Source organism: Natator depressus, chromosome 1 (genome assembly GCF_965152275.1).
Source record: "Natator depressus isolate rNatDep1 chromosome 1, rNatDep2.hap1, whole genome shotgun sequence".
NCBI classification, from domain to species: Eukaryota; Metazoa; Chordata; order Testudines; family Cheloniidae; genus Natator; species Natator depressus.
Window position 1 is genome coordinate 36,057,624 of NC_134234.1, and position 27,183 is coordinate 36,084,806.

The following is a 27,183-nucleotide window of genomic DNA, read 5'->3' on the forward strand; positions in this document are numbered from 1 at the left end:
AAACATTCATGTTTTAGGGGGAAAAACTGATTGCACAAAGGAATACAGATTTGAGTTATCAGAGCAATAAGTCAAGAGGTAAAGTGGGTCTCTATCAACCCTCACGCTTTTGCAAGAAAAACCTCTTTGCTTAGGTCTTTAAAACTTTAGAGAAAAGATACTGGAAATACTTTAAACCTACTCTTTATTTCATAAATGTTGACATGGCAAACACTTTGGTGAAATGCATACTTGCAAATATGTTAGCTAAATGCAAAACTCTTAATATAATTTCCTACTGTCATTTCTATGTAAATGGTAAAAAGCTTTTATGTACCAACATGGATTCTAATAACCTAAACTAATTATTAATGTAATAAGCCATTTACGTATAGAATACTTATATTAATGGGAAATTAAGTAATTACTGGTAATTCTCAAGCAACTCCCTCACCTAACTCAGGAAGATGAAGAATCATCTCTCCAAAATTGTTATAAAGAATCAGCAACTTCTTTAACAATTATTAAGTTAAAGATTTTAAAAATTATTTCATTTTAAAGGATTGTTTTGAGAACTAAAATCATTTCTATAAATAATAGGAATGTTTGGACTTTTTGAAAACAGAATTTAATTTCCTGTTGAACTCGAATAAAATTGAAGGAATAGCTCTGAAAATGGATTGAGTAAAGAGAAGGTAAACTCTTAACTTTAAAGGGTTATCTGGAATGTTCCTGCCACAAAAATAACAGGCAATTTGAAATGTTTCATTTTCTTTAAACAGATGACAGTCAGGAGATGAAGGTGCCAGCTAAGACAACCTTAAAAAGCATGAAGCCAATGAAAGAGTGACAACCAACTTGGAATCTAAACAAAGCCAAAAGAGTTCTGTTTTTATATAATTTCATGGAATGAAAAAGGAAGAGAGTATTAAAAACCCTGCAGTGACCACTCCTCACACAGATACACCCTCTGCTACCCTGTTTAAACAGCAAGCAATTCACAATTCATCCTGTCCATTTCTACAAGAAAGCTACGACACAGACAACAAGAACAGAGAAGACACAAGAAGAAACCATCCAAGGAAAAGTTCCCCAAAACTTCAATATAGATTGGTGAGAGTGCTTACTTTGCCCATCTAAAAACTGTCTTATTATTAAGACCAAAAGGAAATTCCAAATGAAATTATTTTGCCCATCTATATCTAAGATTGGCTACAAAATAATTTGTGGGAATCAGATCTTGGTCTCAACTTACCAAGAGAAAAGTGCCCCATGAAAGGCTGGTCCATTCTTAAAAGTGTAATCTCTGCTCAAAGCACTCCAAAGAGAAGCATACAGAAGAAATTGTAACAGAAGTAATCAGTTTATAATTTGTGTTGTTTTCTTTAATTTCTCCCCTTTCTTTAATAATAAAATAGTCATGGTAAATAATTGTGCTTATTTTGCTAGATCTCAATCATGGGGTTGGCTAAGGTATGTAAAAGTAACCCTGTGACTGCAATAGTAGAAGTCACACCACTGAGCTGGCAATGAAAGAAACAATTCGAGGTGGCCTATCATTTCTTGTTTCTCTAAACTAAAGACTTTTAATATTTTCTATTTGTGAGCTGGGCTCTGCCATAGTGGCGGCCAACATCTCAGCAGCCCATTTCTGTGGGTAGAAAAGGAAATTCTGCATGTGCATTAATTTCTGCAAAATTCTGCATTGCACAATGGCACAGAATTCCCCCAGGAGTAATCTACTTTCCTGTAGCTATGGCCACTATGCCCCAGGCAAGAAGGGGCAATGGTACAGACGTGCCTATACTGGCTTTTTGTCATCTGAGGTTTCCTCCCATAGCACAGAAATCCTCAGCTGGCCAGAACTGCAAGCCTTGTGGCCCCTTTGTCAAATGACTTTCTTCAAATAAGTTATTGATATAGAAGATATAGTCCCAGAAAAATAAAGAAGTCTAGCACTCCTCCCATCCCCTGCCCCAAGACTGAGTGGGAAGAGAGAGAGTAGTAGGTAACTCCAAGGAAGAATTTTAACAACCACCATCATCACAACAGCTCAGACTTGTTCTATAAATCATCTTCCTGTTATATTCAAGCTAACAAAGACAGTGAAAAAAGTGGAATTCAGCCTTGCAGGGTTTTGAAGAACATTACATTGGAGTCATGGTGAATTCTTAGAAATAAGAAAGCAGCTTGTGCCCCTTTCCCTGCCAGGATATTTATCATCTCTCTGAAAGCCTTATCCAAAGCCCACTGAAGTCAACTGAAAGAATTCCATTGGCTCCAGTGGGCTTTGGAACAGGTTCTATATTCCCTTCTCTTATTATTCCCAAAACTTAGTCATGGGAAGCTGTAAAAGGAATACTGCTCCAGGTAAATTTTCCAGGCTTCCCAGCACATTCTAAAACTTTCCCCTTGTCCTGAAATCCCAGAATGTCTATTATCATGGCACACAAGCTGCCCCTTATTTGGGTTTTGTCTGAAGGATGGATCTCTGCTCTAACTACTTCCTATGTGCATCTGAAGGCATTTTCCTTCCATTGCTTTAGAATCAGGCTTGTTACAAATCTAACCATGTTTTTGCCTTCAGCCTCTGCTATGGTGCTTGTTATCCGGTGGTTTGCGTGTCATGATCTGTTTTCCAACTCTTCAATTCTATGATCAAAATACTATAATCTTTTCTGAATTTCTTGAAAGCCTGTGCTGGCCTCTACAGAGGAGACTTTCTCCTTTAATTTCAGTAATGCTTGCAGTAAGTGTTCCTAGCTTTAAATCTACTGGTTTAATAGATTGCAGGAACTTTTCTCTGGCCCACAGATTTCCCGCCTAGATTTCTGCAAGCAGTAGCAGCTCTTGGAATATTCTCAGAGTGAAATCTGCAAGCTCCCTCTGCTCAATCCTTGCTGAATTCTGTATATTCACTGAAAAGCACTTGGCTTTGTTGAAGTCAAGGGCTTCCTGCCTTGGAGTCATTTTAACTTTATGGGTGAGTTGTGTAGTCCCAATGACCTTTCACTTGTGGTTTTAAATTTAAAAAAATGGTGCTTTTAAAATATTAACGTAGAAATGAGCAGATTCGAGCTGGGAGAAAATCAGTAGTGGTATATCTTGCATCTTGTGTTGCCATTTGGGCCTTGATCTTTGCAACTTACTATGCTGTGTTTAACCTGGGTTAATGAACACCCATGTGCAGGACGGGGGCCTTACACCTGTGCAAAGTGGGTGAGAAATGTTACAATTTTGAGTGTCAATGATGGCACAAGGTGCAAAGAAATGAAGAATCAAGCTCCAGAAGTTATGAGCTGGTGCAAGTTGCTGGAAATTGCAAGTGGAACCAATAGGAGGGTGTGAAAAAGTGTAAGAATTAGCCTCACCAGTTTGAAACTTATTTGTTTCTTTAAAAAAAGAATAAAACTAGACCCTCTAAGCCACCATTACTCCTCTCCTGATCCTGAGGATAGACACTGGTCTCCAGCAGAAGCTAAAGGAGCCACAAAACTATTATAATTTAATACCAACTGGAACTGTCCCCTAGGGATGTTCTACCAGCCCAGGACCAGCAGGGCACGCTACATTTCAGCTCTGCCCTGTAAAACCCCCTGTGCCAAAGTGGAGGTAGGTGGATAAGGCCAGCTACATGCCTTTGCCCTATTTGAGAATTCAGGACTTCTCAGTCACTTAGCTGAGACAGCTTTCAGGACCCTCTGTGCTGACGGAGGAGCACAAAAGTGACTTAACCAGAGTTGAAGATCTGGCCCATGGCCTCAGAAAATGCAACTATTTCCTTATTCCTTTACGTAATGTGTGGCCTAAATCAGTGAGAGAAGAGTCATGCACTGAACTGTTGCTTGGATAAGACATTGCTTCAGGTTCTGAAAGTTAAGCCAAGAACTCCTCCTTTAATGTACACACACGAAAAAGAAAGTCAGAAGCAATGTTTGACCCATGGAGCCCCCCCACCTCAGCTTGAGAAGTGAATGAGATACAAAGAGAGAATGAGATACAAAGAGAGAATGAGTAGCAGGGATGACACTTTGGTGACATCTGAAGAAACCAGCATGGCTGAGATGTGGTTTCTAACTCCTTTTTTAATTTGGATTCCACAGTTGTGCTATTTTGCAGCCCACAGGTGTTCATAGAATCATAGAATATCAGGGTTGGAAGAGACCTCAGGAGGTCATCTAGTCCAACTCCCTGCTCAAAGCAGGACCAATCCCCAACTAAATCACTGTTAATATCATTCTAATAGTTTTGTTACTAACCCCAATTGGGCAAATGAATCTTTTTTAGAATGTAAAAGTAGAATAAGTGGCATAAACTGCAATTTAAAAAGATTTTCACTAGAATGTGGTGCAGAAGAATATTTCCTGCCACGGTGTCTTGGCAGTTGGAATGTTATCCAAATAAAGGACATTTGGACAATCTCCAAGAGCAAGAGGTTAATAAAAATAGGTCACATAATGTAGGACTGTGCAGTATATCAAGAGTCATACTTGTGCATAAATTACCAAATAGCTGTATCGGGATTAGGTGATTAGTCACCAGTCACCCTGGCACCACTAATATCCACTGCGCGTTTTACTGAGTCCAAGTCGCAGTGCTAGCTCTGTGAGTCTGATAGCACAAACCATTCCTTCAACTGGCAGCTTAAATTCTACATAAAGCTATTCTAGCCCCAGCGTGTGTCATACTGATGGGGCTGAGGTTGATATACAACCTCAGTGGTTCAGCAACATCTATTTACCGACTCTTCTGAAAATACCCCAATGCATTTCTCCCTGCTCTCCCTTTTATTGTACAAAATGCTTTTACAGAAGGATTTTAATAGATGAAGATGCTGGGTGCCACTCAAGTACCTGGGTACATACAACACCCAGGTTGATGTTTAGACCTGATCACACAAGTGCTCATGTGAGTTGCTCAGGACTGGTCCCTAATTCTTTTAGCAAAGCTTTTGATATAGTCTCCCACAGTATTCTTGCCAGCAAGTTAAAAAAGTACGGATTGGATGAATGGACTATAAGGTGGATGGAAAGCTGACTAGATTGTCAGGCTCAATGGGTAGTGATCAACGGCTCGATGTCTAGTTGGCAGCCGGAAACAAGCGGAGTGCCCCAGGGGTTGGTCTTGGGGCCAGTTTTGTTCAACATCTTTATTAATGATCTGGATGATGGGATGGATTGCACCCTCAGCAAGTTTGCAGATGACACTAAGCTGCAGGGAGAGGTAGATATGCTGGAAGGTAGGGATAGGGGCCAGAGTGACCTAGACAAATTGGAGGATTGGGCCAAAAGAAATCTGATGAGGTTCAACAAGGACAAGTGCAGAGTCCTGCACTTAGGAAGGAAGAATCCCATGCACGATTACAGGCTGGCGATTGACTGGCTAAGCAGCAGTTCTGCAGAAAAGGACCTGGGGATTACAGTGGATGAGAAGCTGGATATGAGTCAGTAGTGTGCCCTTTGCCAAGAAGGCTAATGGCATTTTGGGCTGCCTTATTTGGAGCATTGCCAGCAGATCGAGGGAAGTGATTATTCCCCTCTATTTGGCACTGGTGAGGCCACATCTGGAGTACTGCATCCAGTTTTGGGCCCCCCACTACAGAAAGGATGTGGACAAATTGGAGAGGGTCCAGCGGAGGGCAACAAAAATGATCAGGGGTCTGGGGCACATGACTTACAAGGAGTGGCTGAGGGAACTGGGCTTGTTTAGTCTGCAGAAGGGAAGAGTGAGGTGGGATTTGATAGCAGCCTTCAACTACCTGAAGGGGGGTTCCAAAGAGGATGGAGCTAGGCTGTTTTCAGTGGTGGCAGATGACAGAACAAGGAGCAATGGTCTCAAGTTGCAGTGGGGGAGGTTTAGGTTGGATATTAGGAAACACTATTTCACTAGGACGGTGGTGAAGCACTGGAATGGGTTACCTAGGGAGGTGGTGGAATCTCCATCCTTAGAGGTTTTTAAGACCCAGCTTGACAAAGCCCTGGCTGGGATGATTTGGTTGGGGTTGGTCCTGCTTTGAGCAGGGGGTTGGACTAGCTGACCTCCTGACATCTCTTCCAATCCTAATCTTCTATGATTCAGCTTGGTCCCTCTATTGATGTGGAGGCAGAATTCCTCAAACATTCATTCATAGTTTAATATCCTTGGCAGTTTCTCCTCCTAATCTGAAATTCTCCTGATCTGTTTAAATTCTTCCCCCCTAAAAAGCAGCTGTCACTAAACTACCAAAAACGTTGCTGCCATTGCCCAGAAATACATTGTGTTTGGGAATACATTATTCTGCTTGGAAACATTTTTTCTAAATTTAGCTTCCCCAATTTTATGTAAAGGCATCAGCATGAAAACAGAATAACTCTGTTTTAAGAATTACTTTGCTCCTTTTGATTATTCATCATGGGAAACAGGAAGCATTTGAAAGACTGGGTGTTTTTGTAAATGAACATGTGGTGGGGGTCAACACAGACAGGGCTTTGGGGAAACCCTTAAATGCATCTTCCTTGAAGCTTTTCTAAATATTCATTTTCTTATACAGTAGGTAGAGCCATAGTGATAGAGTAACAAGATTTCAAAGAGTATTTGGCAGGAAGTTTAGGTACATCTTCAGCTGTGAGTCCTTAAAGACCCATTAATGTGGTTTCATCTACAACTATTTGAATGCAAATCTACAGCCACCATTTCTTTTCCCAGTTAATTAGTGCAGATATTTGTTGAGAGGCATGGCGTGGATAGCCGAGCGCATGACTTTTGCTGGGACACTACCTCCTCCTGTGGTCTTGGGTAAGCAATTGGAAACTGAGGCAGAAAGGGCTCAGCCTCAACATTTGCTGCTTTCAGTTAGTGTGTACAACATTCCGATTTAAAAGTCAGGTTGATAGAAAAATACAACTGCTGGTGAGTCATCCTTTTGAGTCTGCTTAATCTCCTTCTCTCAGTAACTATTCCCCATGTGTAGATCTTCCTTCTGTAGGAAATCAGAGGGTTTCATTACTTGCTACAGAGTACCTGGATAATTATAATTCTATCAAAACTAGAGAAGACTGTGTAAAAATTCAGAGGGAGCTAACAAAGCTCTGTGGAGGGGAAGCAACATGACAGATCAAACTGATCTGGGGTAAAATTTTCAAAAGTACCCAAGGCTCAGAGTTTTAAAGATACTTAGACATCTAGTATCAGAAGGGTAGCCATGTTAGTCTGGATCTGTAAAAGCGGCAAAGAGTCCGGTGGCACCTTATAGACTAACAGACATATTGGCGCATGAGCTTTCGTGGGTAAATACCCACTTCGTCGGATGCATGTAGCGGAAATTTCCAGAGGCAGGTATAAATATGCAAGCAAGAATCAGGCTAGGCATAATGAGGTTAGTTCAATCAGGGAGCATGAGGCCCTCTTCTAGCAGTTGAGGTGTGAACACCAAGGGAGGAGAAACTGCTTTTGTAGTTGGCTAGCCATTCACAGTCTTTGTTTAATCCTGAGCGGATGGCGTCTAGACATCTAGTGATGCAGATAGCCACCCAACAGGTATTTCAAAAATTCCTAGTTGCACAACTCCCACTGAAATCAATGGGAATTAGGTGCCCCGTGGGGTTTTCAAAAGCCTGAGGCCTGAATGCGCAAAAAGGAGTTAGAAGTTACACCTAACTTTCAGGCACCTAGAAAATTATGGAAATTCACATGGAGGGTAAAAACCTACTGCTGTTACCAGTTGCTCAATCAGCTCAATTGCTAGAGGTTTGTGCTGTGCATCTAAACATCCCAACCTTAATTCTGGCATTTCCTAACTTTTGAGTGCTTGACTCTGAAACCTTAATAATGTTCTTTTAATGTGGCTTTTTTTTTTGTATTTCATTAGCCAGATAAATAGATCATTCTGTACATTTTATAGGATAAATATACACATGTATGTAAACATGCACATATCCAGCTGCTAGCTGATGTGATTATAAATAAAGCTTCCTCTGTGAGCAGGCTGTCCTCAAACTGTCCACTCCTCATTTTTTATGCCTTCCTCTGTAGCATCTGGTATTCGTCACTGACAGACAGGATACTGTACTACATGGATGACTGGTCTGATACGACATGGCAAGTCCTTTGTTCCAATGTGAATTCAAGTGACAGATCATTACAGTACCCAGTCAGAAGTATTTCTAAAGTACAACTGATGAGGATGCTAATTTTCTTTTGTAATGTTCAGAATGGATCCATTTTGTCCAAAATGTTAGTGATTTTGGCCTCCTACTACAATTTGTATTTACTGTGGAAAGATTCTTTGGATTCAGAATACTTATACTGAGCTAAGAATATCTGGTTCTAATTCTTTTGACATTTTACCCTATGGTTTTGGCATTGATGAAGTGGTCTTGGTATTTTTCCTTCTTGCAGCTCAATTGTAACGAATTTCCAAAAGGGACAATGTCCTGTGTTTTGCTTTTGTTATAGGACATAATGTACATCACAGGGAGTGCAGTATAGCACCTGATAAATGCCCACCTCTGGCTTTGCAATATTACTATTTGTATTTCCCATTAATCTGGTGAGGAGGATCCTCCTGTTCCTATACACTGCAGCTCAGTAGCTAGTAGGTCTGCTGTCTGTTTTAGAGCATTAGGAAAAAGTGTAACAGCTTGGCAATATCTCAGAACACTGTACATGCACCATCTTGAGGAACCGACAGATGTAAAACTAAAGAATACTGTAAAACCTATCAGAAATGGCATTTGATTAACCTGAAAAAGCTCTTGAAAGAATCAAAGTGCCTGATCATTCAGCAGAGAGCACCTTGTGGTAAACAATTTTACAGCATTTAATAGAGATTAAATAAATCAATAGATTTCTTCAAAAATGAATCTGGCTTCTATTCAAATTCCTCGACAAGCCTATATAATTTAAGAGAGAAATATATCCTTTCCACACTTTCTTTAACTGTTTATAGAATGGATTATTTTATATAAAATTCTATAGGATGGTTAAAAAATTCTATACAAATTATAAGTTTTCTACTAAATTCTGTAGGCCTTTTCCATAATGAGTGTATGTGTGTGTGTTGGGAAAAGCAGTGCAGAAGAAAGGAGGCGGGGGAAAGGTAAATTATTTTTAAATGCAGTAATCTGTAAAATAGGAATAATGATGCTTACCCTCTTTTGTTAAATGCTTTGAGATCCCCAGAGGAAAGGCATTTTATGGTAACATTATTAGACAGATAAACAGGATAAAGGTAGGTATATTATAGTACTATTATGTAAACAACCACCACATTAAGGCTGTAAACAATAAATAAACATAGAATTAATCTATTTTACATGCTGCAGAAGGGACCCATGAAACCACAGATTGTGTTTGCCTCCAGAGTATGGAAAATAGGGAGTTTTTATTCATTCAAGCAAAATTAAGGAATGAGCCCAGACTAGACAGTTTATTGAAGGAACAGGGGACTGTGTTATTTTCCTTCAATACCTTTTCCAACTCTGATGTAGACAAACACTTGGGTCCTGTACTCCCTAAGCAATCCCTATTGATTACACTGCGAGGTTTGCTGGCGCTGTCCCAGTGTTTCCAATCAGGATCTATTGGTGATGATCAGGGATTCAGATCAAACTGGGGTCTTCAGCCCTTCAGAACATTTTGAAAGGGCTACCTGAGACAAAAGCGAGAAAACAAGATGTTTTGAGCAGAAATGAGCTTTTATTCCTAATAGATTCAAAGGCAACCTTTGTTAAGTCCTGCTGTCTTACAACTTTGAGTTCTTTCCAGACAGGTGTAATTGGAGCAAGGCTGCCCAAGGTTCACTGCTGTTGCTAGGCAACAGCAAATGTTATATTTATATTTTTAAACTCTGGTTCTTACACAGGCAGATTATGGACTCAAAAGGAAACATCTGAAGCAATAAAGGCCTTTTAAAAATGGGATTATATTTTGGGAGCTGATGACTGTTTATATTATACAATATTATATTATCGTTTGGAAGCTGAAGAGCGTTAGACACATTGTCAGTACCTGACTGCTTCATAAGCACAAAAAAAGTGGGGCAGAATTTCCATAGCGGGGCACAGGAAGTTACAAATACCTCATGAGGAATGACAGTAATTTTAAACTGATATAAAGATGAAAACCCAGTTCATTTTCATACCATTTTCTGTTGTTGTTTTTTAAAGAACTTCTTTTTTAAACAACAACAAAAATATTAGTTATATTCATCAACACAGCAATATAGCAAGAATGGAAGTATCTGATGTGGAATTGCACGTGCAGATCCTATTAAACAGAAAGTTACTCACAACCATCCTGGATTATTATTATTTTTATTGGTATTACTGTATTAAGTTCAAGTTCTTAGGGCCCTGCATAACTCTGCCCCTTCCAACTTATCTGTCATCGATTCTTTTTGTATCACTCACTGCCCCTTCAACTCTCAGTGATACTCCATTTGTTGACTTCCAAAACATCGTCTAACTGTCCTCCACACTAACTGCAACGTGTGGAAAATCTTTCTTAAGTGAGTTATAGCTCACTCTTCTCTGCGGCCATCTCTGCTTTTCACCTGCTGATCCAAGGACAGGCGGTGTTTACCCATGACATGACGGTCAGATTCTTGAGAGGGCTCGAGAGACTCTTCCTGCAGGTCCGGGCTCCTGTCCCACAGTGGGATCTTAATTTGGTCCTCTCTAGGCTTACTGGCCCACCCTTTGGACCACTGGGGTCCTGCTCTCTTTCCCACCTGTCATGGAAGGTTGCGTTCCTTGTGGCAGTGACGTCGGCGAGATGAGTCTCTGAAATTAAAGCCCTGACCTCAGAACCGCTGTTTATCTACAATTGGGTAAACAGAACAGTAACACTTAAGAAATATCTTCACATTTCCATCAGAGAAGTTATACTAAGGGCCAGAGTTTTATGCTAGTGTAAACTGGGCGTATCTCCAGTGGCATCAATCTTTACCCTTTGCTATGATGATTTACATTGGCTGAGGATCTGGTCTTATGGCTTCAAAACTTTTACTTCTTAAAATATGTTGTTCGCTCCTTATTCCAGCCAGAAGAGTGGCATTACTAGGCAAGACAAAGTTGTGAATAAGTAGAGCAAAAAATTAAATGAAACTTTAACTATGTCTGATTCAGAGGATAAAGCTATCTTGATTGTCAATATTTAAGTGACAACCCTGAGAAAAAGACAGTTACCTTTTCCGTAACTGGTGTTCTTCAAGATGTGTTGCTCATGTCCTTTCCATATTAGGTCCATTCCATATTAGGTGTGTGTGCTCGCCACATGCACCAGTAGTTTTTCCCTCAGCAGTATCCATAGGAGACCGGCTCTGGTGCCCTCTGGAGTGGCGCCCGCATGGCATGGTATAAGCCGCCAGTTCCCTCCACCCTCAGTTCCTTCTTGCCGGAAACTCCAACAGTGGAGAAGGAGGGTGGGTTGTGGAATGGACATGAGCAACACATCTCGAAGAACACCAGTTATGGAAAAGGTAACCGTCTTTTCTTCTTCGAGTGCTTGCTCATGTCCATTCCATATTAGGTGACTCCGAAGCAGTACCCCTGGAGGTGGGTAGGAGTTCGCGGACATGTAGATTGCAATACAGCTCTGCCGAATCCAGCATTGTCCCGGGCTTGCTGAGTGATGGCATAAGGAGCCGTGAACGTGTGGACAGAGGACCATGTTGTGGCTTTACAGATGTCCTGGATAGGGATGTGCACCAGGAAGGCCGCTAAAGACGCTTGCACTCTAGTCGAGTCAGCTCTGACAATTGGTGGCAGCGGAACCCCCACCAGGTCGTAACAGGTCCTTATGCACGAGATGATCCAATTGGAAGTCCTGTGTGAGGACACGGGAAGGCCCTTCATCCTATCTGCCATAGCGATGAAGAGCTAAGTTGATTTACAGAAAGGCTTGGTATGTTCTAAATAAAAAGCCAAGGCCCTTCAGATGTCCAGCGCGTGAAGTCGTCTCTCTTCACTGGTCTTGTGCTGTTTGGGACAGAACACCAGGAGGAAGATGGCCTGGCTCATATGGAAGGTAGATACCACCTTCGGCAGGAAGACCAGTGGGGCCGCAGCTGAACCTTGTCTTTGTAGAAGACCGTGTACAGCGGTTCTGAGGTCAAGGCTTTAATTTCAGAGACTCATCTCGCCGATGTCACTGCCACAAGGAACGCAACCTTCCATGACAGGTGGGAAAGGGAGCAGGACCCCAGCAGTTCAAAGGGTGGGCCAGTAAGTCTAGAGAGGACCAAATTAAGATCCCACTGCGGGACAGGAGCCCGGACCTGCAGGAAGGGTCTCTCGAGCCCTCTCAAGAATCTGACCATCATGTCATGGGTAAACACCGCCTGTCCTTGGATCAGCAGGTGAAAAGCAGAGATGGCCGCAAGATGCCCTCTAATGGAAGAGTGAGCCAGGCCCTGGTTCCTCAAATGGAGCAGGTAGTATGTATGGAAGAATGTGAGGGAGAGATGCCACGTTTGGACGCCCAGTAGGAAAACCTCGTCCACTTGGCCAGGTAAGTCAATCTGGTTGAGGGCTTCCTACTCCCCAGGAGGACCTACTGGACTCCTTCCGAACAGGCCCGCTCCTCCAGGTTTAACCACATAGCATCCATGCTGAGAGGTGGAGGGACTCAACGTTGGGATGTAAGAGCCGACCCTGGTCCGGTGACAGCAGGTCTGGGCAATTGGGCAGGGGTCAGAGAGGGTCCACTGACAAGTTCATGAGCATGCTGAACCATGCTGGTGAGGCCATGCTGGGGCGATCACAACAACCCGCACTTTGTCTCTCTTGATTTTTGCCAGGGCCCTGATGATGAATGGAATTGGAGGGAACACATACATCAGGCTCCCTGATTACGACAGGAGGAAGGCATTGGAGAGGGAGCCCTTGCTCAGACCTTGCCAAGAACAAAACCGGTGGCATTTCCTGTTCTGTCTGGTAGCGAACAGGTCCACTCGGGAAGTTCCCCACCTTTGGAAGACCATACAGGAGTGACCACTGGTGGTGAGAGGAGAAGCTCCTGCTGAGCTGGTCCACCAGCATATTCTTGACACCGGGAAGGTGACCAGCTTCCAGATGGATTCCATGACTGATACAGAAGTTCCATAGACAGAGTGCTTCTTGACATAGAGCCAACTAGCACATTCCCCCTTGTCTGTTGATGTAGAACATTGAGGCTGTGCTGTCTGTCAAGACTCATACCACCTTGCCCAACAGGTGTGGCAGGAACAATCTGCATGCCAGCTGGACTGCTCAGATTTCTTTGATGTTTATGTGCAACTTTGCCTCCTCCGGGGACCACATCCCCTTTGTCTGGAGGTCGCCAAGGTATGTACCCCAGCCAAGGTCCAAGGCATCTGACACCAACTCGATGGAGTGAGGGGGGTTGTTGACTGGAACCCTCTCCAGGACTGTCCTGTGGTCGGTCCACCATTGCAGCGAGGGGAGTATTGCCTGGAGAATGGTAACCATCTTTACCAGGGTGTCTCGGGACTGGGAATAGACTGTCCCCAGCCATTGTTGCAGGAGCATTCGGAGCCTGGCATGGTGGATCATCTAAGTGCACGCTGTCATGTGACCCAGCAGGCACAGACAGACCCTGGCTGTAGTCAGAGGGAACACGGAGACTACCGCGATAAGGTCCGTCAACACGTGAAACTTTTCTAGCGGAAGGAACGCTCTGGTGCAGGTCGAGTCAAGGACTGCTCTGATGAACTCCATCCTCTACACCGGCACTAACATTGACTTTTTGTCGTTTACCAGTAGGCCCAGAGGGTGGCACGTGGCTTGAAGCACCATGATATCTCTTTGGACTTGAGACTTGGAGCTGCCCTTGATTAGCCAGTCATTGAGGTATGGGTAGATCTGGATACCCCCGTGCCTGAGATAAGCCACTACCACCGACATGCACTTGGAAAACACTCTTGGTGATGTCACTAGGCCGAACGGGTGGACCACAAACTGGTAGTAGAAGCGTCTGTGTCCTTGAAAGATCGCTATGTGGAAGTATGCATCCTTTAAGTCGAGGGTGGCATACCAGTCGCCCGGATCCAGGGAAGGGATAATAGAAGCCAGGGAAACCATGAGGAACTTTAACTTCTTTAGGTACTTGTTGAGGTCTTGCAGGTCCAGGAGAGGCTGCAGACTCCTCTTAGCCTTTAGGATAAAAAAGTACCGGGAATAGAACCCCTTGTTCCAGTATTCGAGAGGAACTTCCTCCACTGCCCCTAGCTGTAGCAACCCCTTTTCCTTCTGTGTGAGGAGACTCTCATGAGAGGGGTCCCTGAAGAGGGATGCGAAAAGCAGAGGGGGGGGAAGAAGGTGTAGAAAGGAACTGGAAGGTATAACCCTGCTCCACTGGGCTGAGGACCCATCAGTCTGAGGTTATAACAATCCAAGCAGGGGGGAAAAGGGAAAGAACACTAGGACAGATGGATCCGGGGAACAGACTGGTAGGTTGCCCTCCGGCACACCTTCAAAATGACCACTTGGCCCCTTGCTTGGCACGGGTTGAGCCCGACTGGGCAGAAGGTGGAGGCAGGTGGCTCGGACGATGCTTGTAGCCCTTGGCTCATTTGTGGGGCTGGTCCTGCTGAGGCTGGCTTCCCTGGCCCTGAGGCTGCTGTGGTTTGAACCGCTTACGCACCGGGACTGGGACATAGAGACCCAGGGTGGTGCGGGAGTCCTTGAGGCTATGCAACTTGCTGTCTGTTTGCTCCATAAATAGGGCTTGGCTGTCAAAGGGCAAGTCCTGCATTGACTGCTGAGCCTCAGAGGACAACCCAGAGAGGAGCAGCCAGGAGGGTCGCCACATGGAGATAGCGGAAGCCATGGTGCGGGTAGAAGCATCAGCAGCGTCTGACGCCTCCTGGAGTGTCACCCTGGCTGTGGTCGTGCCCTCATTGAGGATCACTCGAAACTCCTTGGAAGCTTCGGGGAGTGACCCTTCAAACTTGGCCATGGCTTACCACATATTGAAGTCATATCGGCCAAGGAGGGCTTGGTGGTTGGCCACTCTCAGCTGAAGGCTGGAAGATGAATAAACCTTACATCCAAAGAGATCCAGCCTCCTTGAGTCTCTGTTTTTGGGGGTGGGCCCGGGTTGTCCTTGCCTCTCTTTGTGGTTAACTGTCTCTACCACAAGGGAATTGGGGGCAGGGTGGGAGTATAAGTAATCAGACTCTTTGGTTGACACAAAGTACTTGTGTTTGCCCCTCTTAGAGACAGGGTCCATGGAAGAGGGGGTCTGCCACAGGGCATTAGTGACTTTGGAAACCCCTTCATGAAGGGGTAGGGCTACACTGGCAGGAGCCGAGGAGCAGAGGACGTCAAATAGGGAGTCCGAGGGCTCTTCCAGTTCCTCTGCCTTAAGCCCCGGGTTGGACGTGACCCTCTTCAAAAGTTCCTGGTGTGCTTTGGGATCGTCTTGAGAAACTGGGTGTGGGGTCCCCATGATAGCCTCATCTGGTGATGACTAGGACAATGACAGTGCCGTGAGGACCTCTACTTCCATTTGTCCAGCAGCTTGCTCCCCTGGGTCCTCCTGAATCTGTGGGGTCTTACACCCTGAAGTCTTGAGCACCAGAGGGGGATGGGATACTGAGGCTGCTGGCCTCTCCGAGGCTCCCGATGCTGTCTGGGCAGCCTGGGAGGATTGGGTGAACCCCCAAGGTTCCATGGGTACCATGGCAGCAGCCACTGTGCCTATGGCCATGGGCCAGGTTTCGGTGCTGATGCTACAGGCAGCACCGGAGGTACCGGGGCTTGTCCTGTGGTTAGGGAACCTCACTCTGTGCTGGAGGTATAAACGGAGCAGTTGGTACCAGGCAACCAGGATCAGACGGAGTGGTGGCTCTTGTCCAACCAGTGCCAGGCACTGCATCCCAAAGCTGACCTGTCCGAGCGAGACGGGCATCTTGGTCAGGATCTCAGGGACTGACCATGTTCAGCAGATCTGTGTCAGAGACCTGGTAATTCACGCCTCACACTACTCGACCAGTACCAGGACGTCAAATGGGACCGGGAGCTAATATGGGCCAACTGTCAGGAGTATCTTCCTGAGTACTGTTAGGAAACGGGTGATGATAGCCCAGTGATCTCTGATCCTCAATCGGTCCCGTGATCAGTACTGGTCCCTTTAAGATAGCTGGGGCCAGACCGGGAGTTCTTGCTGGGTGGCGCGTGCCTCAGAGGGTCTGTGCCAATCTACCAGAGAGCAGGGGTGTAAGTAAGTCAAGTGACTTACTGGTATGCTGGGGCCAGCTCTGGCCCCCGGAAGGGGTGGGGCCTAGGGTGGAAGGGGCAGGGTTGAGGGGGTCAGAGCCAGCCCCAGCCCACCCTGTAAGGTAAGTGCCCACCCCCACCACCTGGGTAGCAGCAGCACCAGCCCGGGGCTCCAGGGGCTATTTAAAGGGCCCGGGGCTCTCCTCTTCTACTGCCCTGGCCCTTTAAATAGCCGCCGGAGCCCTGGGGTAGCAGCGGGGCTCCAGCTGCCTCTGCCGCCCCGGTCCTTTAAATAGCTGCTGGAGCCCCGCCGCTTCCCCAGGTAGAGGCAGGGGAGCCATGGGCCCTTTAAATAGCCCTCAGAGTCCTGGAGAAGCGGCGGGGCTCCAGCGGCTATTTAAAGGACCGGGGCTGCAGAAGCAGCTGGAGCCCCCGCTACCCCAGGGTTCCGGGCGCTATTTAAAGGGCCCGCGGCTCCCCTGCTTCTACCGCCCCGCTCCTTTAAATAGCCGCCAGAGCCCTGGGGAAGCTGGGCTGCCCCAGTACGGTGCACCGGCTCTTGCCAGTATGCCACACCAGGGCGTACCGTTTTACTTTCACCTATGCCAGAGAGGTACGCCTTGAGTCCCTTGATCGGTGCCCCTTTGCAGAGATCAAAGAGGGCTCCGCTGAGCCTGCCTCTCTAATACTGAGGTGTGATGGCTTTGGCGGGGGGTGAGCTATGGTGAGACGTCCCTCTCGATGGGGAATGGTGCCGCTGAGGTGGGGATACATGCATAGGTCCCAGTAGGGGTTTTTCCCGAGACTGGGGTACTGCTGGAGCCGGTGTGGGCGGCACCGGGAGTGCCAGGATCTCCTGAGCTGCTTGAAGGGCTCCGGGCGTCCCTAAGCCTCTGACTGCCAAATGCTTGGACTGGATCACTTTATAATTGCCCTGTTCTGTTCACTCCCTCTGAAGCATCTGGCATTGGCCACTGTCAGAAGAAAGGATACTGGGCTAGATGGACCATTGGTCTGACCAGTATGGCCATTCTTATGTTCTTATTTTAATTACCCTTCATTATTTGCACTGTGTCAACAGCAGGCAAAATGGTGTTAAAGTGACTGAATATACAACAAAATATGGTTCCTAGTAGCATGTCCAATGTTTAACTAGGTTAGAAATTAGTAGATAATGTATTTCTTTTAATTTTAATTTTATGTATTTTGTGGAACACATATGCTAAATATTTAATACTTATGGTGTTGACATTGCTCTGTTGCCATAAATGTTAATACAATATTGTATATTATAATAAATTTAAAAAATATACATACAATATTGTATAGAAATAGACAGAACATGTACCTTTGAAATATAAGACAAGCATAAGTTCAATGGGTAGGCTATACTTTTCCAACATGAGGAACACACAAGCCAGCTTATATGCTCAGTGAAGTAAGGGTGAGTCCTGTAGAACTCTGTGGGTTAATTTCTGGCATTATCTTCATGGATATCAAGGCAAATCAACAACAAGACAATTTAACCCTCTCAAGGAAGAGTCCACTGGAGAAGGCTGTGGAGGAAGAAAAACTTCCCCTTGTGGAGTGCCCTTCATGTTCTTGTCAGGATACAGGGGTTGCCTCCCCATTGTGGAAGAAGAAAAAGGCAATCTGGTCCCCAAGACCCTTCAAATCCTCTGTGAGCCACTCAGATATTTGGATGGGGCCAATCTAAAAACAAAACCCAAACATCCTCCACAAACTAGCAAAGGGAAAAAAGTTTGGGTATTAAAAATGATTTTCAAATGTCAAGGCAATTAAGTGAACTTCCTGTTTTCTTCTCACCATGGGTACTGTAAGGAAAAGGAATTAATTTTGTTCCGCAAAATCATTATTATTCATGCTATTTCAAAAAATTGTGGAAATGAACCCTAATATAAACAATTATTTTCGTTTCATAGTTCAGCGGTATGTGTTTAGGCAGGCACGTGTTTGTAACGTGTTTCTTTTATCCCCTGGAATGAGTCGGTTACAAAGTGAGTCAGAAGCTATACATCTTGTTAGTTTAAGACAGGAATTACAATAGTTTGAAACTCAGTCTCCGACACATGAATGGAAGGAGACCTTCTTTCCTGTCACTACCTTGAAAATGTAAGGCTAAAGTTTCCTTGTTAGGTTAATTTTGGGAGGGAGAGAGAGTGGGGTGGGAGGAGCAGGAGAAATTGCTAAGTTGGGCCATTCTGTTAAAGTCAATGGTTAAAGTCTCACTCCAGTTGACTGAAGTGAGAACAGGATTGAGCAAATAAATATGGATTAATAAAAATACTGGAATTATATTTCCTGGGACTGCACAGAACAGGGACACATTTTAGAGCTCTTTGCCCAAAGTGCTAGTGATACAACCCAGGGGTTCACAGGTGGTGCAACACTCACTTTTGTGCTCCTCCAATCCTGAGTGGCTGTTATCAGGGTTGCGCCCCCAACATACCTTACAGTAGCCTAAAAGCTATTCTGTGTCATGCAAACAGCCAATTAGCTCAAGCATCAAATTGGCAGCAGGGGACTGGCAGGGTTGTATGAAGACACGCCCACATCCCGGTTACTATAGCCACACCCCTCAGTTACGGCACAGTGGAAGATGATGTAAGAGCCTTTGCACCAGCCTATACTACCAGGAGATCATTCACAGGGGCAATCCTCCCAGGGCTAGTTAAATTGGCTTTAAAGGTAGCATGGTGCAAAGCAGACACAACACGTCCCAAGATCTGTTCTCCAGTCCCATAGTGAGCTAATGTTTCATTCTTGCAGCCAAAGTAATAACAGAATGGCTACTGAAACCACTAGGAACAGCACTGGACCTTAAAGGTCCTTACCTTTAAAAGGTAAGAGTTCTAACATTCTATGAATGGTCTAAGTAAGTAGGTTACTTCTGTACTGAGCTTTCATCAGACTAACAAAAAACATATATCTACCTTTCCTGGCTGGATTTCCTCTAAGGGCCAACTTCTTCTCTCAATAATACCCATGTCAACTGGCGCAATGTCACTGATGTCAGCAGAATTCCTGCACTCCAGGTTTAAATCTGTGCAACTCACATCAAAGTCTCTCACTTCTTCAAATATCTCTCTAACACTGACAGGACTTCCAGAACCAGCAATAGAAACAGATGGGGATGGAGACAGCTTTCAGCAACAGAGGGTAAAATGTCTTCAAAATATGGCTGAAGGCAGATTTAAGTGCTGCAAAGACCTTGTGCTACTTCTAAACAGGAGTGACTTTCACCCACTGACTTCTATGGGAGTTACTTTATCAGGAAAAACCCCTGAAAAGACTTTTTATGTTTTGATTACACTGAGGTCAAGACGCTAAGTTCCGATATGTTTAAAGAGAAGAGAGATTTTCTAATTTTAATTTAAAATAATGTGCAGAGTTTTCCCATACTTAAGATTAGTTTGGGTCCCGGTTTTTCTTCTCTATTACCATGCAACTGTCTGAAGCCACTGCTGGGTACTTCATGATCAAAAATCTGCTCAGTATGTCTGCCACTTACTTAAGTAACTGCACATCTTCTGTTGTGTAAGTTTTACCTGTCATGAATGGGTTCTCCAGATGAATGTCATTTCATTCACCAGTTTTAATTATTTTTTAACGTTAGTGTCCCACTGCTTTATATTTTAGCATATCAGAAGCTTCAAGTCTTGGATGAAGAAATTCCATTTAAAACTTTAATTTATATAGATAGGTACAGGAAAGATAAATATGGAAATGCACGACTGAAACCCCCCCCGCCCAGCATGGCTTGATTGGTGGTTCACAGTATTACAGCATTCAGCTAGATGCTGAAGCCTGGGCAAAGCTGTGCTTCAGAAAATTACTTCACATAACAAATAATGTAGAAGAACAAGAGAGATATAGATCTCTTGACAAAGAAATGAGCACGTAAGAACTAATCAAGTTGCAGAAATTCTTACAGTCAATCTGTTAAATTTGAACAATTAGAGGAACTTTCTTTTAGGCCATCTGTTTCTCATAACCTGATTTAATCAAAAGTACTCTGAATTTGTATAATTTCTCCAAAGGGTTAGCAACGAGAATGTTTTGCCATTTTCTATCTTTTTTTTGCATTATGAAAATGTTTTTATTGAGTGCCTCTTGACAGTGCTAAATAATACATTTGTCTCCAACTATACATAGAACTCTTTGAAATCTTAGCCTAATCAGTAAAATTAAACACACTCTCATAAGCCATTGGAATTGCACCTTCCTACATCAAGTCCACATAGGGGTGAGGAACAGAACCCTCAGCCAAAAACTATAACAATATCCATGGAGTACATGGTATGGGGGAGGTAGGATAGACATTGCCCACTTAGGTGCTATTTTGGACTAGCTGATATATGGATTTACTGGCCATTTCCCTACCGTTCCTTTGGCCTGCCAACAGCTCACTCTTAGCTCTGCAGCAGTAAATCCTGGAGCAGTGAAAAGGACCTGTGGAATGCTCCTTCCCAGCCTCTCCGAGTGTTTCACTCATTTTCTTTGGTGGGAGTTTTGCAGCTGCCCTGGAGGGGGTGGAGACTGCAGGATGCATCACAAGATTTCACTCAAAAGCCAGGGCTGAAATCAAAGCAATCCAGAAAGGCTAGCAGCACTTACTGGTATGTGGTTGGACTGACATTGATGCGACGCGGATGACTTCCTGACTCAAACTTGCTTGCCAGAGTGACGTTGTTTCCAAAGAGACAATAACGTGGCATTCTCACACCAACAACTCCAGCCAGAACTGATCCTGAATGAATTCCTATCCTCATCTGGGGAAAAAAACAAAAAAATAACTCAACAACATGTGTTTGTAACTTCTGTAGCTCTGACCATTGCTAATGTAGTCAGAGTGCTTTTACAGTGTTTGCCCAGGCCACTCCCAAGAACCAATTTGAAGCGATAATAAACTGCGGAGGAAAGAGCAAGCTCTTCCCATACAATACAGACAGAATTAAAAAGTAAAGGGGATGAATGCACCTTTGCAATATAACTATGTCTAGAAAGATAAGACTTTTTAATTGGTAAATGTCAATTTTGCTGTGCGCACGCGCGCGCACACACACAAGCCAACAAAAATATTTCTGATATATATATATATTTACAGATAGGTGAAGTAAGAAAAATGCTGCTTGAGAACCTATTAAAATTTGATTTAAGGATACTTACTTTGTGTATTTTGACATATGATGTTTACAGTTTATGTATTTAACAGTTCTAAAGCATAAACTTTTTGAATCTCAGTGTCTACTGTAATTAATTATTGTTTGACACTCCCATTGTCCAACTCGCCCATAATTTCCCATGACTGTGAAAATTTAAAATAGACAAAAATTGAAAAAATGCTTTAGAATAAACGTTGATATTATCCATCGAAATTATATCTCAAATTCTGCCATGCCTAAGTATACCTTACATATGCAGGGGATTACTGATATGTAAAAAATAACCACTTACAGGACACTGTAGGGGAAAGGTCTCAATATTGATACAAAAATTATATTTACAGTATAATACTTTTTTAAGGTAGTTACAAACCTGTTTCTGCCTTTATTGACTATTAAGATATAGCTACACGTATGTAATAAGCAGGATGCTTGAAAATATAACAATACATACTATATTTAGCTAGCTAGGTTACCAAGCATAAAGCCAATCAAAGACATTCCAGGAGGTTTCTGCTTTCTGTCCCCAAGGACAAGCACTAACTCCTTCTTAGCCATAAGGATTTTTATTGCCCGTAAGTGTTGTACAAATTCAAAAAATCTGCATTTTAAAGTATACCTTGCTTTAACTTTGTACTACTTTCTGTTGTGCCATGTTTTAAAGATGAACTACTTATTGAAATTTGTGCTTTGAACAAAAGATTCAATAGAAGTTTACTTGCTATAACAAGACTGTAACCATGTGAAACATTCATGTTTTAGGAAGAGACCTGATTGCAAGAAGGAGTGTAGGAATTTGTTATCAGAGCAATACATTTAAGTCATAAAATGAGCCTATACCTCAATTGTCACCCTTTTCTTTTCAATGGAAAATCCCTGCTTGTGTCTTTTAAAACTTAAGGAAAAACATATGTGGTTGGAAATATTTTACAGCTTTCGTTTAGTTCTTAAATATTGAAATGGCAAAAATCTTTGTGAAATGCAGATCTGCAAATAAAATTAACTAAATGCAAAGCTCCTGACACAGCTCCTAATATCACTGTTATGTAAATGGTAAAATGCTTTATTTACAAATACTGCAAGGCAATTTGATGTTATAACTGGTTACTAACATAAGAAGTCATATGAGTAAAGAAATGTTTATATTAATTGGGAAATTATTTATCTGGCAATGCTTCAGCAATCCCGCATCAAACTTTGTGAAGACAAGAACCACCTCTTCAAAGACTGGTAAAAAGAAAAGACAATACCTTCTTTGATGGTCATTGCAGCTTAAAGACTCTAAGAATTTAATTTAAAAAGGCCATTTTGAGAGCTGACTTTTATAAAGAGAACAGAGATGTTTGGACTCATTTGAAACACAATTTTTACTCCTTTTAAATCCTGATGGAACTAAAGGGATATATCAGAAAACTGACTGAACTTAAAAAAAAAAAGGATTAAAACTAACTTTAAAATGTGCCTGATGCTTTCCCACCACAAGAACAACAAAAGCAGTTAAAGAAATTTTGTATATTCATTAGGCAAATGACATATGCAGGAGCTGAGGGTGTCACCTAAGCCAAACCTCAACTGCATGAAGCCAGTGAAAGGGTGACAGCAACCAACTTTGAATCTAAACAAGCCTGAAAGAGATGTGTTTTCCTAATTTCATGGAAATGGGAAGGAGAAGAGTATAAAAACCTGAAGTGAGAATTCCCCACCACATTCCCTCTGCTACCTTGCTTAGACACAAGTGCACCACGGCTCATCCTGTCTATCTCTGCAAGAAGCTGACACAGATAGAGATGAAAAACAGAGAAGACTCAAGAGGAAACCAACCCGGGGAAAAAGCTCCCCAAGACTTCAATATGGATTGGTTAACCAAGACACTGCCAAGTGATTAGATTTAAACTCTTGTAATGATTTTATTAAGATATGAAATTGCTGTTGTAATTTAAAATGCTAACAGTTCTTCAGTTAGACACCAAGTGGTTAGATCACATATTCCTGGAGTGAAGACGGGGCTAAACATTCTAAACAGAAATTGTGGGATTTAATTGGATTTAAGATATTCAGTATTCATAAATGGCCTATCTCAAGACAGCTCCTTAAATAGCTTCTTCTAAGTAATTGATTTAAATATTTCCTTCACTTTCATATGATTTAGTTGAGATTGTTTACCTTGCCCAATTATGAACTTCTGTGGTTATTCTTAATAACCAATAAGATTTACTTTTCCTTAAACAAAATTATTTTGCTCCTCTATAACCCTTTTCAGTTATCTAAGGATATAATAAGTTTGGCTTCATGATAATTTTGGAAAATAAGACCTTGGTCTCAACTTACCAAACAAATTGGCCCACCAAAGCAGTTTCACTCTCAGAGGTGTAATCTCTGCTAGAAGTACTTCATCAAGACACACACAGAAGGGATTGTAATGGAAGTAACCAGTTTATCTTCTGTGTTCGGTCACCTGTGTTTTGTTTAATGCTTTCTTTTCCTTTACTTTTTTGCTTCATAATTAGATAGCCATGGTTAATAATTATGATTATTTTGCTTGGACTTGATCATGGTGTGTGCTAAGGTATATAAAAGAACCCCTGTGACTAAAATAATGGGAGTCACACACCTGAGTTGGCAGTAAGAGAAAACAACTAGTCAGAGCTGGCTTTTCTTGTTTCTCTAGACTAGATATTTTTAGTCATTTTAAAAATCAAATTACTTGGCATCCAACAATTAAAATGACCCTTTTCTACCCCATAAATGGACGAGATGGCCAGGGACACCTTGAAGGATACTTTTTGCCACCAGAGTTAGCACATACCTTAAAATAACTTCTTTAAATTAGTGAGAAGAGGAGTGATGTGGAATGAATGAATGTGGCATTTCTATTCTTCAATTCAGTTTTCCTCCACAACCTCAAGGCAGCTTTTATTACTTTGTCAAACTGAGAAATGGCAAACGTGAAGATGCTGAAGATTGAGACAGTGGTGCTTTTAAAGTCATCTTACCACAAGGATGTTCAGGAGGCACAAATCCCTGACAAACTAAAGAAACCATATCTGTTCTAACAGCCATTCCCCTGTAACTGTCTGGGATGTAGAGATTACGTTGGGATAGAATGTGTGGCGGCACCATCCAAGCCCCTTTCAAAGTGAATAATCAAACAGAAGAGATTTATTTTGAACATATTTTGAAAACTAACTGTACTGGCCAAGAAAATCAGCTTCACAAATAGGGAAATCTCTCTCCCTCTTTTTTTTTTTTTTAAACTCGCTCTATAAAAACAAGTCAAAAGCAGATAGCTGTATTTACATCTGGAGAGGTTACTCTTGCACAACAAAATCTAAATAGCCCCAGTACTCAAAATAATAGACAGGTAATAAATAACAGCTGTCAAAATAGCCACCGCAGTGGATCTGCTCTGGACTCAAACTGGTGACCTTGCAATAGAAGTCTCCATATCCTATTATTAAATACCTTGATTAATCTAGTTTACAGTTATTATCCCCCCATCCCTTCAATCACTAGGTTTTTATATCAAGGAAAATATCAAATGCAGAGCACAAATATAAACTGGAATGACAACATCACTAGCCTATACACACAATGAATAATTGTTGACATTTCTTAGTGTTATAACACATACTAACATTTCATTACCCTGTTTACCTGTTCACATTTGTGAAGCTCGGAGAAATGATATGTGAAGAGCATCCTACGTTATTCCACAGCCTACAGTTCTCCGCATGTGTACACTTTTTTCCCCCATGCAAACACACATGCTCTTGGTTTGGTTCCTTGGCTACAGACCACAAAACGACTTCCTGAATAAATATAACATTATACCCATTGTGTACGACGCCCATGCCTAACAAACACACATGGCACTGATTCTAGATTCACTGAACAATACTAAACCATCCCCACAAGCACTGCAATGTTCACAATAATGCTGTCAATTACAGGCTAGGACAAAAACATTCTGTAAGTAAATAGCATTTTCCTTCAATTAAGCTTTCAACTCTTTTGGTACAGTTTTCAAGGCAACTATTGAATTCACTCAAGTACCTTTAAGCTATGGGGTTGGAGCGTGCCCACAAACTTGCTTGAGAACCATCTGTGAGTTCTCATCTCATCTTTTATTTCAAAAATATTATTGGTTATGTAGCTTTACCATTTTTGTTACAGCATATGTTTTGACTATGTTGTCTGTTTCTGATCAAGAGGCAGTTCCTGCAGCCAATACCCACACAAATAGTCCTTATACATACAAATAGCACATGCAATTGTTGCTGGAGTCATGACTATTCACATCAGTGAAAGTCACCAGACCTGCCCTCAGTAAGCTCATTAGAGGCAGTGATATCTCCACCTTTGTATAGCATCAAGGATGCTGTCAGCTCTCAATAAGTAATAAGGCACTTTTACAATGTCTTGTTATTGTGGGACGCAAAGGGTGGGGTGAAGGATTAGTTGCTTTGTGCCCAGCTGTAAGAGAATGGAATTGTACTCCTAGTGCTACCTACTTACTCCACTGCTACTTTGTGCATTTATTAAAGGTTCAAAAACAAAACTACTTATTGTGGTCTGTCCCTTCAGTACATTCAGTTACATGCTAAAGCTAGGTTGAAACTAATTGAAGAAATGGTTATGTATCTTAACAGTGATTTTTCGAGATGAGATGCAGACATGTATTCCACTTAGGTGCATGCCTGGCCAGTGCACCGGAGCTGGAGAATTTTGCCTAGCAGTACCCATAGAGGGGCGGCGCTCACGCCTCATGGCCAGAGCTCCTCCTCTGGCTATATGAAGTGGCAATGTTCTGACCTCCCTCAGTTCCTTCACACCAAAACACCTAAAGATTAGACTCCAATGCAGAGGGGCTGGAGGGTGTGTCATGAAATAGACATCTGGATCACATCTCGAAGAACCACAGTTCCAGTAAGTAACCATTTCTTCTTCAAGTAGATGCAGCTGTATATTCCTTTTAAGTGACTCACAAGCAGTACTCACAGGAGGTGCGGCTTGGAGTCTATTTAAACAAGGCCTGCAGGACAGCCCTCCCAAAATTTGCATCTGCTCTGGATGCCTCAGTAATGGGATAAAGGTTCATAAAACCATGTATCGACAACCATGTTGCAGCCCGGCAAACTTCCAATATTGAGATGTCACTGAGGAACGCTACCGAGTTGCCTGAGTTGCACTTACAGAATGAGCTTGCACCCATAGAGGGGACACAGCTGAAGCTGTTTCGTATGCAGTCGTGATGTAAGAAGTTAAACGCTTAGACACTGTTTGTCAGAAGACTACCTGTCCCTTCATACAGTTTGCATATGACACAACAGGATGCAGTGAAGCCCGAAAGAGTTTAGTCCTGTTCAGCTAAAAGGCCAGACATTGTCTGATGTCCAGTGTGTGAAGATGGGGATCCTCTGGAGATGAATGTAGCTTAGGAAAAAACATGGGTAAATATACTGCCCATCAGAGCCAATAAGATGGTGTTAAGGTCCCACAAAGTAAATGATTCCAACACCAATGGATGGAGACGAAGGATTCCTTTTAAGAATCTCACCAACATGGCATTGAAAAACATCGATCTTCCACGAATGAGTGGATGAAAGCCTGACATCACCACTAGATGAACCCTCAAGGAGCTAATTGCAAGACTGAAGATGCAGCAAGTACTCAAAGATATCTTGGATACTGGCCAGCATTGGCTGAACTCCACGGGTCAATGACCACATTAAAAAAATGTTTCCATTTTGCCAAAAAGGCCATTCTGGTAAAGCGTTTTCTACTACTGACTAGGAACTGTCAAACAGCCACTGAACATC

At 42.8% G+C, this 27,183-nt stretch overlaps 1 protein-coding gene across 1 annotated transcript in view; it reads right to left on the reverse strand.

Annotated features, from left to right (window-relative positions):
• Positions 1–27,183, reverse strand: part of GUCY1A2 (guanylate cyclase 1 soluble subunit alpha 2) — a 296,894-nt gene that overhangs the window by 22,681 nt on the left and 247,030 nt on the right. The window contains exon 7 of the mRNA XM_074957390.1: positions 20,817–20,971. Within this exon, the coding sequence (XP_074813491.1) occupies positions 20,817–20,971 (155 nt within the window). The remainder of the gene's footprint in view (positions 1–20,816; positions 20,972–27,183) is intronic.